Source organism: Malaya genurostris, chromosome 2 (assembly GCF_030247185.1).
Source record: "Malaya genurostris strain Urasoe2022 chromosome 2, Malgen_1.1, whole genome shotgun sequence".
Classification (NCBI taxonomy): Eukaryota; Metazoa; Arthropoda; class Insecta; order Diptera; family Culicidae; genus Malaya; species Malaya genurostris.
This window is the reverse complement of record NC_080571.1, coordinates 351,815,462-351,837,169: the sequence shown is the minus strand read 5'-3', so window position 1 is coordinate 351,837,169 and position 21,708 is coordinate 351,815,462. Positions and strand designations below refer to the sequence as shown.

Sequence of the window (21,708 nt, the reverse complement as noted above, 5' to 3'; positions counted from 1 at the left end):
TAGTTGACTAGTTATGGGCAAATTATTTGCCATGTTTGGTAGAGGCTGCCATTGAACTCAGACTAACGGATCTACGTGGTAGAATGCTTGTATAGTAATCAATATTCAATGATAAGTGTAATTTTTTATTAGCTTGTTTTACGATAGTTTTATTAAATACTGAGAGACGCTGTGATGTGACTCCATTATCTTCTACACAAAAAGCATATCAAAACAATTTATCAATTCGTGGATGACATGCTAGCAGAGGCTATGGTCACTTTTGAAATTGAAATTCTGACTTTATTTTCGCTGTATCTCCGGAACTGGAAGTCGGATCTGAATAAAATTCAGCGATTTTCTATGGCTTTTTGTTTAAAATCCAAGCGAGTGTATATTTTATTCACTCAGGGGAAGATTGGGTCAAACGCTCCCTCGAGGTAAAATGCACCTCTTGCTGTTCTCAGAAGTTGTTAATATTTTTCGCAGATAGTTTTATGGAACTGAAAGTCAATCATATCGTGAGAAACAAGCAAAAAACTATTATGTCGTTATTATTTGTTACTTTTGGTTTTCGTTCCAAAATATTTTGCTTTAGTTATGAAGACGTTTGTAGTCATGCGACCAGTTAACTTCTGTCCCAATCCTAAGCTTTTTTGAAGTTTATATCAATTTCAGATGATTTTCCGCGGCTTTTACGTGGATTTCCGAATTTATGTGGCTTACCGTTATGTGAATTTTCAACGTTTTCTTATTTTGTCTTAGAAAGACGAAGCTTCAAGATTTGGAGTCACTCCTAAATATTTTTAAGGCAACTCTCTGACAAAAATTTCGCCCAAAAAAAAATATTTGATTTCTTCCGAAAATTTTTTTTTTCGAGATTACAACAGATCTCTTACGTTTCATTCATTTCTAAAATATTCGGCAAAAAAAAATTTTTTTTCGGAGCCCCAAAGTTGATTATTAGTCAAAATATTTTTGTCGAGATAACACCAGATCTCGATGTTTCATGAACTTTTGAAAACATTGGCAACACAAAAAATTAGTGGCATTTTTCACACGGATTTCCGAAGAGACATTGGTTTTTACGGTTTTTACGTGAATTTCCGAAGTTACGTCGTTATTTTTGCGGAGTTCCTAAGCTATGCGGTTTTTTGTGCGGTTCATATCCTTCGCGTAAAAAAGTCTTCAGTGTATTTGCAATTAAATAGAAGAATCTTTGAAATTTTCGACTCCTGTTTATGAGGACAAAATGACCATATATTGTGGGATAAAGCAAAAGACCCAGTTTTTACCCATTTTAACTATACCGTGGTATGGCTTGAATCTTTAGCTACAATTATCAAGTTGTGATTTGGAAAAATGTGCTTTTACAATTTGTGAATCGGAAAAAATGCATTAGTTTGCACGATACAAGGACCAACCCAATTTCCAATATTTCAGGAACCGCCGGGCCAAACCGGACTCTCTATGGGACCGGAAACTAGTAAAAAAATTAACCCCCCATCTATGACGAACAAAACCACATGTCAAACGGGCCGCCCTCCTAACGTAATAGTGACAGACAAATACCAGTATTTCGAATGCTATTTGATTTCATTTCATTTTTTCATTTTATTTTCAAAAACGCTTCATCTTCTGATATTTACAGAAATCTTTTGAAATCTTCTGAAATCTTCCGAAATCTTCTCAAATCTTTTGGAATCTTCTGAAATCTTCCGAAATCTTGTCAAATCTTCTCAAAATTTCTTAAATCTTCTAGAATCTTCTATAATCTTCTCAAATCTTTTGAAATCTTCTGAAATCTTCTGAAATCTTCTGAAATCTTCTGAAATCTTCTGAAATCTTCTGAAATGTTCTGAAATGTTCTGAAATCTTCTGAAATCTTCTCAATTCTTCTGAAATCTTCTGAAATCTTCGGAAATCTTCCGAAATCTTCTCAAATCTTCTCAAATTTTTTCAAATCTTCTGAAATCTTCTGGAATCTTCTGAAATCTTCTGAATTCTACTGAAATCTTTCGAAATCGTTTCTTTGATTTTGTATTTCACTGCTCATACTTGCATATCAGTCCCATATGGAAAATAGGCATGTCGAGAAAAAGACGATCAAAATTTTATTTCAGTATTTTCTGATTAATTGTGCTACCTAATGCTAAATCATAGTTTTATTACATGAAATATCGTTATAATATCCAATATTATAACAAATGAAATTATTGAAACTTGCACTGAATGGGACTGATATGCGGGTACTTTGCCTATGGGAAAGATATGAGTTGATATTTTTTTCACATTTTATTGTAATTTCTGAGAGTATAGTGAGGATAGATTTCATTGCTCAAGCCAACTCAAAATTGGTGAAAATCGATATGGGACTGATATGCGAGTATGGGCAGTGTATTCGTTCTTAATTTTTGTGTGAAACTTTAAAGTCACAGTTGTCCACCCACTGTCCATCTGTCACGTCAAAACGTGTTTACAAAGTCAATCCATGGATCGAAATAATTATTGGTTTATGAGATATTGAGATTGTCCGGTTCAACCCCATGTCCGTTTTAGCTCCGGTCTCCCCTATATCTAAAATGTATTTTTGAAAAAAATAATACACAATTCAATATATCATGTAATCAGTATTTCCGAAAAAGACTCGAAATCTCGAATTTGGTCGTTGTCGGAAATCTCATGGACTTTTTCCATGTCTTCAGATATCGAAAGGCTTTAACAACCGTGCGAATTCTTTTCCTATGGTTCGATTTGGCTCAAATTTTGTGTAGGAACTATTTTGGTCATTTTTAGCCCATACCCTAATAGACATATACAGTTTGCGATCTCGACGAATTGATTCGAATGGCATATGAAACTAATTTTGTCGTCCGATTATAGATATCATGACAGCAATTAACCAACAAATTGCTTCAATTTGCAGGTCTTGATAATTGATGACTAATTGTATTTTCAATGATCTCAATTTCTGGGTCCGAAAAAGTACACACATCGATTGCCCTGAGAAGAACGAGCCGATTTGAATGAACTACAGTACAAAAGCAAGCTCATTTCGCCTTATTGATATTTATCGAATTTGATCCGGATCTGAGTTTCGGTTCCGGAGTTGTGGGTTGTTGAGTAAATCCGTATACGAAATTTCCATTGAGATCTTAGTAAGAGTTTACGAAAAATTGCATCCATTGCTAGAATGTAACAATGATCAATAGAAGTCAATCAATAGAAGATTCGGCGATATTTTGCTCTGTTAATCCCGGAGCTCTCGACCAAAAAAGGTCTAAATTGAAACTGATATCGATTTCTTTGAGCTGAACGAATCGATATTTACGAATCAACATTCAAATACAAGAGCCTCAGCGATAGCTATTGAATTTTCTTTCGGATCTGAATCTCAAGAGTCCTAACAAGTAAGACTGCATGTAGAATTTCAATTTGAGTTATGACGTAATAATAAAAGAGAACCAGAAAAATATCCGAACCAAATTGCATTGATTTGAAGATGTTATCGATTGATGACCATCAGATCAATTTGGCTTGAAAAACCAGACTCTCCTGATGTAGCAGTTAAATGGTTCCAAAATCAATTCTCAGAAATGAAAAGTCTTTCGTGACTTTCGTGTCTTTCGTGTCTGACTTTCGTGTCTTTCGTGTCTGACTTTTGTGACTTTTGACTTTTGACTTTTGACTTTTGACTTTTGACTTTTGACTTTTGACTTTTGACTTTTGACTTTTGACTTTTGACTTTTGACTTTTGACTTTTGACTTTTGACTTTTGACTTTTGACTTTTGACTTTTGACTTTTGACTTTTGACTTTTGACTTTTGACTTTTGACTTTTGACTTTTGACTTTTGACTTTTGACTTTTGACTTTTGACTTTTGACTTTTGACTTTTGACTTTTGACTTTTGACTTTTGACTTTTGACTTTTGACTTTTGACTTTTGACTTTTGACTTTTGACTTTTGACTTTTGACTTTTGACTTTTGACTTTTGACTTTTGACTTTTGACTTTTGACTTTTGACTTTTGACTTTTGACTTTTGACTTTTGACTTTTGACTTTTGACTTTTGACTTTTGACTTTTGACTTTTGACTTTTGACTTTTGACTTTTGACTTTTGACTTTTGACTTTTGACTTTTGACTTTTGACTTTTGACTTTTGACTTTTGACTTTTGACTTTTGACTTTTGACTTTTGACTTTTGACTTTTGACTTTTGACTTTTGACTTTTGACTTTTGACTTTTGACTTTTGACTTTTGACTTTTGACTTTTGACTTTTGACTTTTGACTTTTGACTTTTGACTTTTGACTTTTGACTTTTGACTTTTGACTTTTGACTTTTGACTTTTGACTTTTGACTTTTGACTTTTGACTTTTGACTTTTGACTTTTGACTTTTGACTTTTGACTTTTGACTTTTGACTTTTGACTTTTGACTTTTGACTTTTGACTTTTGACTTTTGACTTTTGACTTTTGACTTTTGACTTTTGACTTTTGACTTTTGACTTTTGACTTTTGACTTTTGACTTTTGACTTTTGACTTTTGACTTTTGACTTTTGACTTTTGACTTTTGACTTTTGACTTTTGACTTTTGACTTTTGGCACGAACATGAAATGTTGTGTTGTTTGAAAATTCCATGGCATGAAATTCAATGAAATAAAATACACTAAAACTGATAGCGAGAGCGGCGACTTGAACCGAGAATTATAGGATTTTTTCGGATCTGAATCTCAAGAGTCTTAACAAGTAAGACCGCATGTAAAATTTTAATTTGAGTTATGAAGCAAAGAAAAGGAGAATAAGGAAAATATCCGAGCCCAGTTGCATCGATTTAAAGATGTTATCGACTGATGACCAATGGATGTAGCGGTTCAAAATCAGATTCATTTGGCTTAAAAAACCGGACTCTCCTGATGTAGCAGTTTAAAGGTTCCAAAATCAATTCTCAGAAATGATTCAACCGAGATTCCTATAGCAGCATACGTATCTATGAGTTTATTAATTCATGAAGTTTTGGGCGTCGACCCACACGTTGCTGGCTTTGGAGTAATGACGCTGGCAAAATTTGTGAATTCTGTTACGGAGCAGCCAACTACTAAAATAATAAAGTAGAAAATAATTGTTTTACGATGCATATTCAAAAAGTATGGGCTTTTGAAAAAATATGATCATGTGAAATAGATTTTATTTTTGCATTCTAACCCCTGTATATAGAAATTCACTGCTTATGAATTGATCAGTTTTCAACGATTATTGCGAACATTATATACTGTACGCAAAGACAGGCCAACAACTTCTGCATCAAAACAATGTTCATAATTACAATTTTCGATTTGTAAATATCGGCGAAGCGAAATGGCCTACTTTTCGCATATAACTCGTAGTTCGTTTGCTACGAGTTTGAATAAAATTTGATATTTCGTCTACTACTTGAAGACTTTCTTGATGCCTGAATCAGAATCAGACAAATCGAGGGAAAATTGTAGAATTGAAGAAGAATTTAAAGGAACAAACCCAGATTGCGTGCCAGCGATGCCGTAAGGTTTTCAGCCATCAGCGTCGAAAAACTAATAAACCTAATTCAATTACACAAAGCATCCTGCAGCGAAAAAAAAGGAAACATTTTTCAAACGCCAATCCAATCGCAGAAGAAAGACCGACAACGGATTTTCGTGAAAAATTCCCACCATTAAATAGGCAAGATAGGTCTTTTGCAGTTGAAATCCAGTTCGAATTTTGAACTTTGCCATGATTTACACAACAATTAGCCTTCGAACCCATTGTTCTACTCACTGCTGCTGCTGCCGGTTGATCATTTGTTCTTCGACCGGCAAAAGGCACCATTTAGTTTCATAATTTCATGCACTAAATCTCTGGTCCGCTGAAGTCTGGCTTTCAACTGACCACGCCACGGGAATATTTAAGAAGGTACAATTTGAATAATGACGCATATAAATGTTTCCGCAGGTTCGGCCGAAACCGTCTTTTGTTTAGCTAATTTCCACTCATTAATACCTTTAGGCTGGTTACTTTGTTTGACTCGTTTGGAATTGCCAGAAAAAAAGTAAGTCTGAATTTGAAGAAAATGACTCTGGACTTTTAAATTAATAACTTCACTGTCGGGAAAGGAATATATCAAAAATAATGGTCCATCACAATTTTCAACACAGTGTAGAAATTGTTGTGTGGTAGCAAATAATTCGTCATGCTTATTTCCTGTTATATCATCGACTTCCGGATGGACACTGGGAAGGACATTTGCGGGATAACGAAGTCGTTGGTATATTAGAGCAGAGGCCATTTGAATCAACAAAGCTGGGAAGAAGAGTGGCGTGACTAACTAAGGAGCCAACAAAACCGTAACTAATTGCTCAATTTGGCTGTGTTGTTATTTCAATTTTCGGTTTTGGACCGCTCGGTAAAAGCCCAAATAGATGATGTGCGTGCTTGCGAACCTGGAGCGCCAGTTTCATTTGGGCCGGCGAACCGTAGAATAGGAAGAAGAGGCGTTAACAACTGACACCTTTTCTGCGGAATCCCACTTTCGGGAGCAGATTTTGGATTCGGGCTCGAAATCCCGTATGTGAAACAAATGTGAAACAACGGTGCCGAACATTATTCTATTGGAATAATGATGCATTTCAGATGGTTATATATGTGCATGTTTGAGGTCAAGAAGTACGGTACGGTACACCGAATTAAACAGCAGTTTTCGAAACATTTTTGGCACGGATCATTGACCCAAACATACGGGCATAATTTTCCGACTATGCCAAACCTGTTTTTATTTTTATTTTGGCTACCGAAAGCACGGTCTGTAACCGTGCTACTGATGCGGCGTAGGTGTTCTCAATCGGCCTCCCGGGAGATACTCTATTTTCGCTGCTATCGGTTGCCCCTACCCGGGAATTGGAGGCGTAATTAACTCCGACCAACCCTTCTACGGGCACTGGTTTCAGCGTACGTTGGAAAACAAAATAAATGGTAATCGTTTAGGCATTTAAATGCAATTACGTGTTAAACGCAGTCATTTGCTCGCGTGCGAAAGTAATGTGGTTAAATGGGATCAAACTGCGCCATCTCTCTGTTTCTATAAATAACATTGACCTGGTGGAACATCTTTTGCCCGTCATAAATTCCAATCAAAGCAACCTGCTGAAAGCAGCACGCATTTTGCACGAAAAACAACTGTTTTGAAGCTTCTTCTTTTACCGAATTTATACACCAGTATTCTCTATGATTAGTCAGTCCATCACCAGTTTTAAATTACAAAATTAACGAAGAAAAATTGAAACTATTTGCAAAGTAAGGAAAACTCAAAACTGCATAAACCAGTGCTTCATGGAAAGGCTAATCAAGGTACGCTTGCTGGGTGAGGTTTGGCCGCTGCAATGTTTTCTGACACTCACGGTTGCTGTTAGCAACGTAGAATGAAGCGCTAACTCTCGTGTAAAGGAATACTCGATGGTGCAATTCTTGCCGTTCGTTGAGTTGAGTTGAGTTGTTCACCGGGGGTTCCTACTGCTGTCCAGGTTGTAGATTAGTAGCAGCGTTCGTTTCACCGTTCGAAATATAATTTAGTCATCTCAGCAACCTTAGAATATACATGCATGAGTAACGGATTTTTTTCAAATGCAGACAGTCTTGCCGAGAAATTTCTTTTCTTTGCTGAACAAATTTATCGTCGTTTATAACAAATTTGTTTGTTCAAATTTATTGTAGTTATTGTCGTTATCGTTATTAACATTATTCAGAAGAACCCTACACTAGTGTTGAAACTACTTTGTTTAATTTTTGTATACAATTCTAAAGATATGAGTACTAAGCGATTCATTTTCGACGTCGACAATGATTCTACGTTACGTATCAGGTGTACAACTTTGCTTCCGCCGTTTTTTTCCAAAATTAAAAACTTTATTGCGAAAAAGTGCTTACATATGTATTATTCAAAGTATTGTGCTTCGCTAGCGACAACTTTCTCCCATCTTTCCGGCAATTTTCGGGTCCCGGCTCGAAAAAAGGAGTCCTCTTTTGACGCTATTCATGAAGCAATCCATTTTTCCAACTCTTCGAAGGATTGAAAATGTTGATCTGTCAGGTTGTGTGCCATCGAACGGAATAGGTGGAAGTCAGATGGGGCGACATCTGGGGAATACGGCGGGTGGGGCAAGACTTCCCATTTCAGCGTTTCCAGGTACTTTTTGACCACTTTTGCGACGTGAGGCCGAGAATTGTCGTGTTGGAACATGACTTTGTCATGTCGCTCTTGATATTGTGACTGCTTTTCTTTTAGCGCGCGATTAAGGCGCATCAGTTGCGTTCGGTAGTGATCTCCTGTGATGGTTTCACCCGATTTTAAGAGCTCGTATTAAATCACACCGAGTTGTTGTTCATCTTTGATGGGTTTTTCTCGTCCACCACCATGTTTGTCTTCGACATCGAAATCACCAGAGCAACATCATCGTAAGTTTCTGAGACCATTCGATGCGCTTCAGCAGCATTTTTTCGAATTGTAACAGAAAAGTAAAACTTCCCGCAAGTGGCTAGAATTGGGCACATAAACAGACATTTTCGAGCGTGAATAATACGAAAACAAGAACATCTGTCACTGAAACGGCGATGACAATTCGTTAGGCACTGTACACACTCACTTTGAAGGCATTATCATCTATGTATTTTGAGCAGCCTCAGCCGGTATCAGCCACCTATCGAAAAACGGCGGAAGCAAAGTTGTACACCTGATGGTTCAATAGAAACTCGGTAGCATTCGCAACATAGAAAAATACAATAATTCTCTGTCAATACCCAAAGAAAAATGGTCCTGAAAATAATGGATAAATTGAATTGTAAACATGGAAAATTGTAAAAAATGTGTGGAAATGCTCTGTTAATTGAACTATCCTGGATCGTGTATTAAAACACGCTCTTGAAAAAAAAACTTTTATACTCATCAGTTTGTAATTCCGGAATCGGAAATCGCACTCGGATGAAATTCGATGGAAATCTATGGGATCGTGAGACCGTGTTTTATTTTCATAAAAATAGATTCAAATTATTGGTTTTCCGCGACGTTCATTAAAATAATTTTATGAAAACTAAAATCATTGAAGACTAACATGTAACAAAAAATACATGCGGATTGATAAAAAACAGCGAGTGGGTAATGACAGAGACTTGTCTGGACGACGTAAATACGAATAAAACTTGCACGCTTCCTTCACACTTCCGAATACCAGTTAGTTAATCGATGCAAGTTTTTTTCCCTCATTCACTACTATAATTTGAAACGATGTACCCACACTAAAGTTCGGATTAGTTACATCAAACATTAAATATTAAGAAATAATTTGTAAAATAATAATTTGTATAGTTATTTATAATAAAAAAGGGAGACATACACGTTAAAAAAAACTTCTTAGTTCAATATCATATGAAAAATTATCTCTAATTTAATGCAAATCTAATAAACAATAAAATATCTGACACCACTTTCAAACTCTGAAGTCAACAAAACATATTCAAACCAATACACGAAAAATCCAATTGAAAAATAGCCTAATTAAAATTTTTGCTTTGTATTTTTTTTTCAATGCAAACAACTAGCAGCAGGATGACGCAATCACTTTTGTTTGAAGCGAAACTGGCTCTGTGAACGCCCCGCAGCAGAACTGCTTCTTGTGCGAATTGATTCAATACTAAAGCTATTTAGGGGTTTCTTTTGATGTGAATGAAACTATCAAAATGCTGTACGGGATTCATTTGTGGCATTCAAAAGAGCCAAATTGTGGAATTCTCTACGATATTGAACACTGTTCGTAGAATTTTTCTTGAACGCGAAGCAGTCAAATGCTGGCTATATTCGCACTCGTTTGGTGCGCAAACCGCAAAGCCAACATATTATTCTAGATCTGCACTAAACTGATGATATTTATCTCCGATTTGTAAAGAAGCAATCTTCATAGTTCTTTATATAACATTTGGAACCATTGGAAGGGCTGATTTTTCATAATGTTCCCCATCGTTGTCCACTTTTCGTTATATTTTGCTCCAATGCAAACGACCAGTAGAAGTATGATACGATCGCTCTTGTATGAAGTGAAATTCATTCTGCGAACGTCCCGCAATTGATTCAAGACTGAAATCTATTCTCAATACTGGAACTGGATCTGAACCAACCGGAATTACTCTCTGCTCAGTCAACTGCGCAGGTTAGAATGAACGAAATATATCAAGCATTAGTTTTTGATACTCGTTGATACCAAACATTTAAGAAAAAGTTAATTTTGAGTTATTTGTGATTATGTTATACAACAGAAAATGTTATCATAAATTTATGATCATATTTCCAATGGCATGTAGCAAAAATTATGTTGATATGTTATTTTTACGTTAGATATTCACGATCAAAAACTCGTCACTCTTTCAGAGGGTAAATTTTAAAAAAGCGCCCATAGAAAAGTATTCACGACAAAAAAAGGTATCATTTCACTGCCAGGTGGAATAAACAAGTTTTCCAGAATAGATATCGGAAACTCTTCGGATGCATTTAGGATTTAGGTTTTATACTACTGTGGGCAAAAAATGGTAAGACATGATTTCAAAATTCTTCATTTATTCTTCCAAATCTATTTCATTTCCCTTTAACACTTGTGCCAATGTTTTTTTTCCAATTCTCGAAACAGTTGTTAAAGTCAATTTCCGGAACAGCGTTCAATGCGCGTAGCGATTCACGATTGATGTCTTCAGTTCACTCAAAACTGTTTCGGAACCGGAACGGTCGTTTGAGTTCGATGAATAGCCAGAAGTCACACGGAGTTAAAACAGGCGAATACGGTGGTTGCGAAACGGCATTGGTTGAATTTTTGGCGAAAAAATCACGAAGAATCAATTATTGATTTCGGAACCAATTGTACTTTCACTTTTCTTAGGTCAAATGATCTTTCAAAATGGTTCTTACTGATCCTTCCGATATTCCAACGATCCCAGATAGGTCTCTGACTGTTAATCGTCGATTCTCGAGCACCAATTCCTTGATTTTATTGACGTGTTCATCATCAGTTGATGTTGATGGCCGTCCCGGACGTGGTTCGTCGTCAACGCGTTTTCGATAATCTTTGAACAACTTGCGCCAATCAAAAACATTTGTTTGCGACCAGAGCTAATAAAAGTAATTTTCATTGACTCAAAATAGACGAAAATGACGAGAAATTATTGTCACTCTCAGCTTCGCTTGCAAACTATGAGAACGAAATCCATGTCCAGTCAATGACATAAGCGGGAGAGTAGTTTCAAAATTGTGTTTTTCCTTTCATTTGCCCTTTCAGTCATTTGCAGTTTTCAGTGAAAATCCCATAGTATGCAGTGTCGATATTCAACCGAAGCTGTGAGAATCTAAAATGACAGAAAAAGGTTTCACAATTACTTTTACCTGTTGGTGCTCGAATTTGTAGTAGTTTTGGTTTCCAAAGAGGTTCTGGGATGTAATCACTTCGATTTGCCATATTTTAGTCACTTTTTATAGCCAAGCGTCACAGATTATTAATACATCGATAAAAGTAGGAGAATTGAAATTTTGCTGATGCCTTCTGAAGACGTTTGTTTGGTTTCGTCTTGTCATAGAGGAAAAAGTGACGTTGACAATTCTCTCTCATTTTTTCAATGAGAAACGAAAATGATTCGTCTCTCTTCGTTTGTTCTGGTGTCGGTCATTTACGAATGAGACAGTAAAATATTGAAAATGAGACTGTTAGATTGTATTCTTTCTCTTGAGAATGCGTGACAATTTTAAGCTCTGCTTGCGACATACAATTATCGCCGAAGGTCTTTTACAACATTCTGAACGTTTCGGCACCAGAAATTTGATTCCACACACAAAATTTAATGGAACTTCTTTGTTGAATAATTTCACTCATTACCGATTGCACTTTTAATACTTCAGAAAGACAGACGTAAACTAAACACTAATGAATATTTTGACGTGACACTGACAGTCATACCAACCTAGAAAAAAATATTTCGACGAATAAGTTTTCTGCAAAGCAAAGTCTTGGCATTACATTCCTTTTGTGGAATTTGACCTTTCTGTTTGAACAGACTTCGCAGCCGATTCTTAGTGTACAGAATCATTGCATGGCTAGTACTATGGATCCCACTGACACTAAGAATCCTTCCAGGTCGGGGCTCGAACATACGACCACTGGCTTGTATGACCAGCGTCCTATGCATTGAACCGCCAACCCGGGACATAAGTTTTCTGCGCGAAGTATAATTCAAAAGTTTTACTACTTTTTGCCTACAGTAGTATTTCGTTATTGGTGTTCATTTTTGAGTTATTAGTTAGAAGTATGATTCCGTCTTCGATGGTGGTGAGCTCACTGCGTCCGCGTCCCTTGTCGCCACCTTTTTTTTTCAAGTAGCGATTTGTCAGCAATACTATCGTTCTTCTTCAGTTCATATTTCATTGCCAACATAAATTGTGTTATATCTTTATCATCAACTGCACATTTTATGTCGCATTTAGGCGAAAGTGATGGCATTGCAAGGAAACACGTTTTTTTACTAAACAGACTGTTTTGATGCTTGGTTTAGTGTTTAGTCAAAGGGGAGAACGAATTTGTCTAAGCAGGTCATGTTTTCTCTGGTGTGTCGAGTAAGAAACTGACATAAATCGTATTCAATTTTCAATTATTAAAAGTTAATTCCGCTTTAGTGAACTTGTTGGGATTTAGAGAAACGTGTTAGAAAATTTCATGCAATGTCATACTTCGTATTGTCACAAATGCAGTGGTTTCTCTTTTTCTAATTTTAAATACCAGATTTTTCCAGCGCAGTTCAAATTTTTTTCGAGGGAACTCTTATCAGCTCGATTTCTTGTTAACTTCTTAGAATAGTTTTATCTGACTAAGCTCGTTTTCTTTTTTTCATATTATTTCTAATCTTTAGAACTACAATTTAATTGATAAAAAGCATTTCTATAAATAAGAAAAACGAGTCATGATTCAAAGAAAATAGTATATTTTCATGTTATGATAATACACCATGGTTAAAAGTTCTCAGATCATGATCCATTTGGACTGATTTGGTTGAAATTTAAGCGTACCGCACTTGACGTTGTTGGGTATAACTTCAGGCGTGTTTCTGCTACGATGGTAATCATTTTCGAATTTACGAATTTACGAATTTACGAATTTACGAATTTACGAATTTACGAATTTACGAATTTACGAATTTACGAATTTACGAATTTACGAATTTACGAATTTACGAATTTACGAATTTACGAATTTACGAATTTACGAATTTACGAATTTACGAATTTACGAATTTACGAATTTACGAATTTACGAATTTACGAATTTACGAATTTACGAATTTACGAATTTACGAATTTACGAATTTACGAATTTACGAATTTACGAATTTACGAATTTACGAATTTACGAATTTACGAATTTACGAATTTACGAATTTACGAATTTACGAATTTACGAATTTACGAATTTACGAATTTACGAATTTACGAATTTACGAATTTACGAATTTACGAATTTACGAATTTACGAATTTACGAATTTACGAATTTACGAATTTACGAATTTACGAATTTACGAATTTACGAATTTACGAATTTACGAATTTACGAATTTACGAATTTACGAATTTACGAATTTACGAATTTACGAATTTACGAATTTACGAATTTACGAATTTACGAATTTACGAATTTACGAATTTACGAATTTACGAATTTACGAATTTACGAATTTACGAATTTACGAATTTACGAATTTACGAATTTACGAATTTACGAATTTACGAATTTACGAATTTACGAATTTACGAATTTACGAATTTACGAATTTACGAATTTACGAATTTACGAATTTACGAATTTACGAATTTACGAATTTACGAATTTACGAATTTACGAATTTACGAATTTACGAATTTACGAATTTACGAATTTACGAATTTACGAATTTACGAATTTACGAATTTACGAATTTACGAATTTACGAATTTACGAATTTACGAATTTACGAATTTACGAATTTACGAATTTACGAATTTACGAATTTACGAATTTACGAATTTACGAATTTACGAATTTACGAATTTACGAATTTACGAATTTACGAATTTACGAATTTACGAATTTACGAATTTACGAATTTACGAATTTACGAATTTACGAATTTACGAATTTACGAATTTACGAATATACGAATTTACGAATTTACGAATTTACGAATTTACGAATTTACGAATTTACGAATTTACGAATTTACGAATTTACGAATTTACGAATTTACGAATTTACGAATTTACGAATTGACGAATTTACGAATTTACGAATTCACGAATTCACGAATTCACGAACTTACGAATTTACGAAAATTAAACGAATTTACGAATTTAACGAATTTAACGAATTTAACGAATTTAACGAATTTAACGAATTTAACGAATTTATTGAATTTATTGAATTTAACGAGTTTAACGAATTTAACGAATTTAACGAATTTAACGAATTTAACGAACTTAACGAACTTAACGAACTTAACGAGTTTAGCTAACTTAACGAATTTAACGATTTTAACGAATTTAACGAACTTAACGAATTAAACGAATTTAACGAATTTACGAGTTTACGAATTTACGAATTTACGAATTTACGAATTTATGAATTTACGAATTTACGAATTTACGAATTTACGAATTTACGAATTTACGAATTTTCGAATTTACGAATTTACGAATTTACGAATTTACGAATTTATGAATTTACGAATTCACGAATTTACGAATTTACGAATTCACGAATTCACGAACTTACGAACTTACGAATTTACGAATTTACGAATTCACGAAAATTAAACGAATTTAACGAATTTAACGAATTTAACGAATTTAACGAATTTAACGAATTTAACGAATTTAACGAATTTAACGAATTTAACGAATTTAACGAATTTAACGAATTTAACGAATTTAACGAATTTAACGAATTTAACGAATTTAACGAATTTAACGAATTTAACGAATTTAACGAATTTAACGAATTTAACGAATTTAACGAATTTAACGAATTTAACGAATTTAACGAATTTAACGAATTTAACGAATTTAACGAATTTATTGAATTTATTGAATTTAACGAGTTTAACGAATTTATTGAATTTAACGAGTTTAACGAATTTAACGAATTTAACGAATTTAACGAACTTAACGAACTTAACGAGTTTAACTAACTTAACGAATTTAACGATTTTAACGAATTTAACGAAATAAACGAATTTAACGAATTTAACGAATTTAACGAATTTAACGAATTTAACGAATTTAACGAATTTAACGAATTTAACGAATTTAACGAATTTAACGAATTTAACGAATTTAACGAATTTAACGAATTTAACGAATTTAACGAATTTAACGAATTTAACGAATTTAACGAATTTATTGAATTTATTGAATTTAACGAGTTTAACGAATTTAACGAATTTAACGAACTTAACGAACTTAACGAGTTTAACTAACTTAACGAATTTAACGATTTTAACGAATTTAACGAACTTAACGAATTAAACGAATTTAACGAATTTAACGAATTTAACGAATTTAACGAATTTAACGAAATAAACGAATTTAACGAATTTAACGAATTTGACGAATTTGACGAATTTAACGAATTTAACGAATTTAACGAATTTAACAAATTTACTAATTTACGAATTTACATATTAACATAAAACATAATAAAACTTTAAAGCACTCTCGGTAGCCGGCTACTCAGAGTAATAAATGTGATGGTGTCAGTATTGATCAGCGCAATATCATGATTTTCGAACTGCACAGTTAGTTAATTCACACCTCGAGCACAGTTCAATATACCTAGTTATTATTACATCAATCATGTATTTTTTTTTTTGAAAACAATTCAACCGATATGACGTTTATTCAGCCAAACACACGCTTCATTTCGACTTCACGGATTCATCGAAGCCAATTTGGTTGTCATTTGAATCGTTATGGCTTAATGAAGAAACCACTTCACCATCAAAAATTTCTCTCCGTCCGATTCGTCGATTAATCATTATTAACAGCTTATCATTTTATATAATTGTGTAGCGATGAAAGCACTCCAACCAGTAATTTTTTTTTGTTATCTCTGTTATTACCTGTCCATTCTTGTGCGTCATTTTTTTTTGTAAACAAATCTGTATGTAACCAATTAGTTCACAAAAGTGCCAATTTGTTCGGATTGAAGCCGCGGATAAATATGAATAATCTAAGCATTGGAGGAAGGCCACCCGCAATAATCGAAACACACGGCGGTGGTTGTTGACTAATTGACGTCCGTGTTCCGTGTCTCGCACCGGTCACAGCATCCGGAAGGGTGTGTGGGACTCTCACATCAAGTCACATCAAACGAATCAATTTATCAAACTCAATAAACGGTTTGGTTGGTAGGTTTTCAACTAACACACATGTTGTAGATTGTTTGTACGATTCTAATCAACACCGAATTGCTGCTAAGCGGTTCATTAGAAGCACATTTCGGATTTCACCGGTGCACGGGTTCTTGCGTATTATTCAGGCAGATTTCGATGATCAATCGCATCAATTACATCTAGTTAGTTTAACGTAGCGTGGGTCCAGTTGTGGATTTATTAAATGCCATCAAACTCAACACATGTTCGTATCTAATGTTTGTACTCTTTTTTTCCTTCTATCTATTTTCATTCCAATCATCAGACGGCAGCATATGGGCGGGTGGACCACAGCCGCATCCAACGCCAAACAGAATGGACTGCCGACGACGCCGAGCAAAAGTGCTACCACCAGTCCGGATCGGCTCCGGGGGGCAACGCATGATCTGTTCGAGCTACTGGAACGTGTGCAATGTTCGCGGCTGGATGATCAACGTTGCGTTCTTCCGTCGTACTTCACACAGGTGCGTGGCAGAATTAAATATTATTTATAGTGCTTGAAACGACTTTACAGAAGAAACGAAAAAGACAAAAGGAAAACGTTCAACTCATGTCTGTCTCCCGACCAAACCGCCAAACAAAGTTTCGTATCGAGTGTGTTAATTAATTTCCACTCACCAGACCGCACTTGGCGCATTCTTGCTTAACCTTCGTGTGTCATAATTTATTCACTCACGTGCCACCACTTTCCAGCTTGCGCAACTATCACTCTTTGGTACATAATTCCTTCGTTCCGAAACAATTTACAACTCGCAATGATGATGAACTTGGCACGCTAACTGCTGCTGCTGCCGCCGCCCGTTCCGGTTCCGGTTGGGATCGTATCGTATTTTTGCGATCTTCCCGCCGCTGTCTTCTCATCGTTTCTGAGATAACCTTCACGTGCTCAAGCGGTAATGGGTTTTGCCTTCGGTAAAAAGGATATTCTGTCATTTATTGCTTATTACCGAGGACATCATTATCCACAGTTTTTCTTTTGGCCGTTGAGTCGGGAAGTGCATGCACTGGCACATTACCAAACGCCGTTAAGAGGCCAATTCAGTAGAAAATACCGCTCGGAGACACCGAAAACTTTAACCGTTTTACTTCAAATTATAAATATATAACATTTACAACCGTGCCGATGGCAAACACGCATTAAGAAAATATTATGCTCGGTATCCAATTTCAACGATTCGACGGATCTTTTTCTGTCATGACACTGACTCTTGTTGCCCCATGGGCAAATCTCTGTTTGGACGCATCCAACCAAATAAGTTAAAGTGACACCCCGGAAAATCGGAATCAAACTGAGACAACAAAAAAAACACAGCGGCCTACGGCGCTTGTGGCTCTCGCATCGTAAAATTTTACGACCTTTGGCGACATTTCAGAGAACGAACGTTTAACAAAATCACGCGAGATAAAACATTTTCATTTATCCGTCCCCGATGGGCGATGGTTTGAAATATGAAAACAATTTGAAATATTTTAATCACTCACCACCGACAACTTTTATGACCCCGGGTTCGCTACTTTCGAGGGGGTTTGGCTTTGTCTTGCTGTTCTGTCGTCAACCCCCTTGGTAAACTCGGGTTCCCCTTGGTTCGGAGCCTGCGTCAGTAAAAGGGCAAGGACAGCAGCAAACAGCCAGCCACTTAGTTATCCGGGACACAACTGTAGCAGAATTTATGATCCACCAGAGTTATCCGTAGCTCATCTCCGACTGCTACTCGGATAAATTCCTTTGACCTGACCGGGTGCTGCTACTTCTGCTTCTGTTGCTGCTGCTGGTAGTCGGGTTGTGGGTTTCCTAAATAGATTTATGGCTTTTCATCCAAACCAAGCTTTGTTCCTGGGCACTGGGAAGCAAGCGACTGTGTACCAACCTCTGTGTATGATTGCCGTTTTGATTTTGCACCTGGTTTTTTTTTTTCGACCGACAGTGAGCGTGTCGGTGAAATTCGTGTCTGGGCACACGAAATGGTTCTTCCGAGAGCACGTGGATTCAGCACTTAATGAGCTATGATTTGCGAGATTGTGGGTAACCACGGCAAACTTCAGTCGTCGTGCAGTCGTGGAATCTAATTTGGGCTCCCGGAAAGACGACTGCAACAATGTAGTTAAGGTCGAACGCCACCAGGAGGACACCGCGTTGTTTAGGCTTGCCGTTCGTCCTGACTTGAATCATGCTTCGAAGCTATGGGAAACTTTCGCTCGACCTGAAGAGCCTCACAAATTGGAAGAAAATAATTTACTGCTATTTTACATTTACTTTGTCGCAAGTTTGCTAGTTAAAAGTCAGTAGATCTCCTATTACAATTAGTTTCTTCATTCAACTCTTATTTCTTTCAGAATATCTATAGATATATGAAAAATAATAGTGGAAAAAGTGTGTGTAGCTAATGTTCTCTGGTATGCGTGAACCGATCTACAAATGATTTTTACTATCCTGTGGAAAAGTGGAGAAAAACCAGAAAAATGTTTTGTATGGACTTGGAAATTTTCCACTCAATGCCTGCTAGATCTTAGATGATTGTTTATCGCGTATCGAGTTGTGAAATGCTTGCCCGCTGGAGAGCAAAACAAATTACTACTAGATTATGAATAAAATCTTTTTTGGCGCCAAACAAGCTGATTTGTATTTACATTTTACTGAGCCTACTTGATTCACATGTCTCTTTGCTTCGTACCACATATGTTTAATTAGTAGTCAAGTCAAGTTATAGAACGACTATAAGAAAAGAAAGTGATCAACGAGATTTTTATGATTCGTTGTTTTCCTAAAATTCCAGAAATGTGAATGTCTATCTTCACGATGGATGTAATTATTGTTGTTTCAATTCGTTGAAATTTTATTCAGAGACAACAAAATTGATGTGTGCAAATGGCAAAATTAAATTGACCGTTAACTCGAAAACCTAAACTATTCAGCTCTCAACCTCAAGGAACAATTCCATTAGAATTCGAAGGGTGTTTTTGTGTTTTTTTTCGGCTTAAATTTTACATGGGTACTTTCCAAGTACAGAAGCCAATACAGAAGAAAAGTTCAAAGTTGAAAGGATAACAGGAAATGTTGTTGAGGGTACTGGCAAATTCAAAGGTGAAAAGTTTAAATTCCACACATTCCAATGATACCCACTGATACGTCATTTGAATTTAAACGTGGATTTCCCATCCTTTGAGCTTTTCTGTTATCGTCAATAAATCTAAAGGGTAATCGTTAGGAGTTTATGTCGTAAGTTTCGAGTTTTTTATATAGATTTATTCGTATATTGTCTGATTGTAGTTTTGATTTGTTTGAAGTGTGCATGGGTCAGGATTCAGGAATAAGAACAAATTGGCTCAAATGGCACGTTCCTCTTGATATTTGGAGATTTGTGCCCTTGCCATCAATTTGTTTTTAGCATCATTTTCCCGATATAGAAGAGGGAAGGATTGAAAGGAAATGGTAAGGGTTGGACTAGGAGGATGGGAAAAATTGACGACACAAAAACACATAAAAGCAGAAGTAAATTCTGCACCCCTAAGGGATGCTGAACAATCTGCTGGGGATCACATTTAGTGGAAGCAGAAGTAAATTCTGAACCTCAACGAGATCCCGGACAGTCTGCTGTTAATAAAACCTCCATCCCCCGAGAGGATTTAGAGATCTTACAAAAGCGACACCATTCTGCACTCCCGGAAGAATGCAGAACGATTCGCAGTATGTACGAGCAGAAGTAAATTCGGCACCCCCTGAAGGATGCCAAACAATCTGCTAAACCCTATTTAAGGTGAATACAGAAGGGATTCATTCACTCCAGGAAGAACGATGAACCCTTCTGACTATAACTCCTTACCACATTGGGTGAGAAACGAGAGAATATCCTTTAATTTTAGCTCCGCATACACAGACTCAACCATGTATGGAGAACCAAAAACCCGGATACGAAGCTGCGTCAATGCGGGACAGTTACATATCAGATGGTATGAAGTACCATAATCGCATTCACACAAATCACACGAATAATACTCAGCACGTTGAATAGTAGCCATGTGATAATTGAGTTTGCAATGTCCAGTCAGAGCTCTGACCAGAATACTGCAATGATGCTTGGAGAAATGTCAGGCTTTAAATCTGGTAGAAATGCTTTTGTCTGAGCGCAAGTTTGCAAGCTGCGCCAGTAGCTGGCATGTTTGGATGCAGCCCAAGAATGAACCTTGTGCTTTATCCAACCAGTTGAAAGTTCAGCTGGTTCAGAACCAACGAAATCATTCGTTGCACCAGCTCTAGCCAACTCATCTGCCCATTCATTTCCAGTAATACCAGAATGACTATCGGAACAAAAACAAATTCGTTTACCACAGATCTGCTGAAGTGCCGATTGTACTCCACACAGAATCGCGTAGAATTCTGCTTGGAACACAGTACAGTATCTACCAAGTGAATGAGACTGCTCTAGCCTCATTTCACGACAGTAGACACCAGCACGAGCACGACCATTCAACAGAGAACCGTCCATATAACAAACTATGTGTTCATCAAGTTGTCGTTCCAGACAACCAGACAACCATTCCTCACGAAGAGGATAGCTCACATTGAATGTTTTGAAAGGAAAACTGCATGTGAGAGTTATGTCACTAGGAGCGAGTAAATACTCATCCCACGTAACCATTTGAGACCACAAGCGAGCCCGACTTCATACCTTAGACTGCTATTGAATTTTATCTTGATCCGACTACCGTGAAGTGTGGTTAAAATTTCAAACTAATTACAAATTGAAAAAATGCTATGCTAATTTATGATCGAATCTTTTTTGTTTTTATTCAAGATTCAATGACATTAAAACCGAAACATGCATCATCATTTCGATGATAGCCTTGGGTTCCACCAGCTTTACTCTAGTGTTCATTTGGGCATCATAGCCTATTCCGTCTGGTACGGAATGTATGAAACAAAATCCTGTCAACATCCGACTCAAGATTCAGTTGGTATAAATAATGAATTCTAAAATGTCATACATTTCAACCTTGTTCGGAAAGTCGCCCGCCTAATTAGCAGGTGATTCGATCCCGAATCGAAACCTTCCGATAAATCTTGGACGAGAAAGAAAAATAACCTACCCACGGTCATAAATTTTCATTGCATTGCTAAGGCATCCTTCTTTCTTCTACCGGTGGATCGTAAATAATATCTGCGATGAGTGGGTCAGTGCTACCACCTTGAAAACAATTGGAAAAAAAGTGTAGCAAAAGAACGGAAATCGGATG

The 21,708-nt window shown here is 36.0% G+C and overlaps 1 protein-coding gene across 5 annotated transcripts in view; it reads left to right on the top strand.

The window, feature by feature from the left end:
• The window catches only part of LOC131432146 (rap1 GTPase-activating protein 1), a 322,963-nt gene that overhangs the window by 197,984 nt on the left and 103,271 nt on the right, over positions 1–21,708 (top strand). For all 5 annotated transcript variants that reach the window (XM_058598255.1, XM_058598254.1, XM_058598258.1 and 2 more), the window contains one exon: positions 16,742–16,940. In XM_058598255.1, coding sequence (XP_058454238.1) covers positions 16,742–16,940 — 199 coding nt within the window. The remainder of the gene's footprint in view (positions 1–16,741; positions 16,941–21,708) is intronic.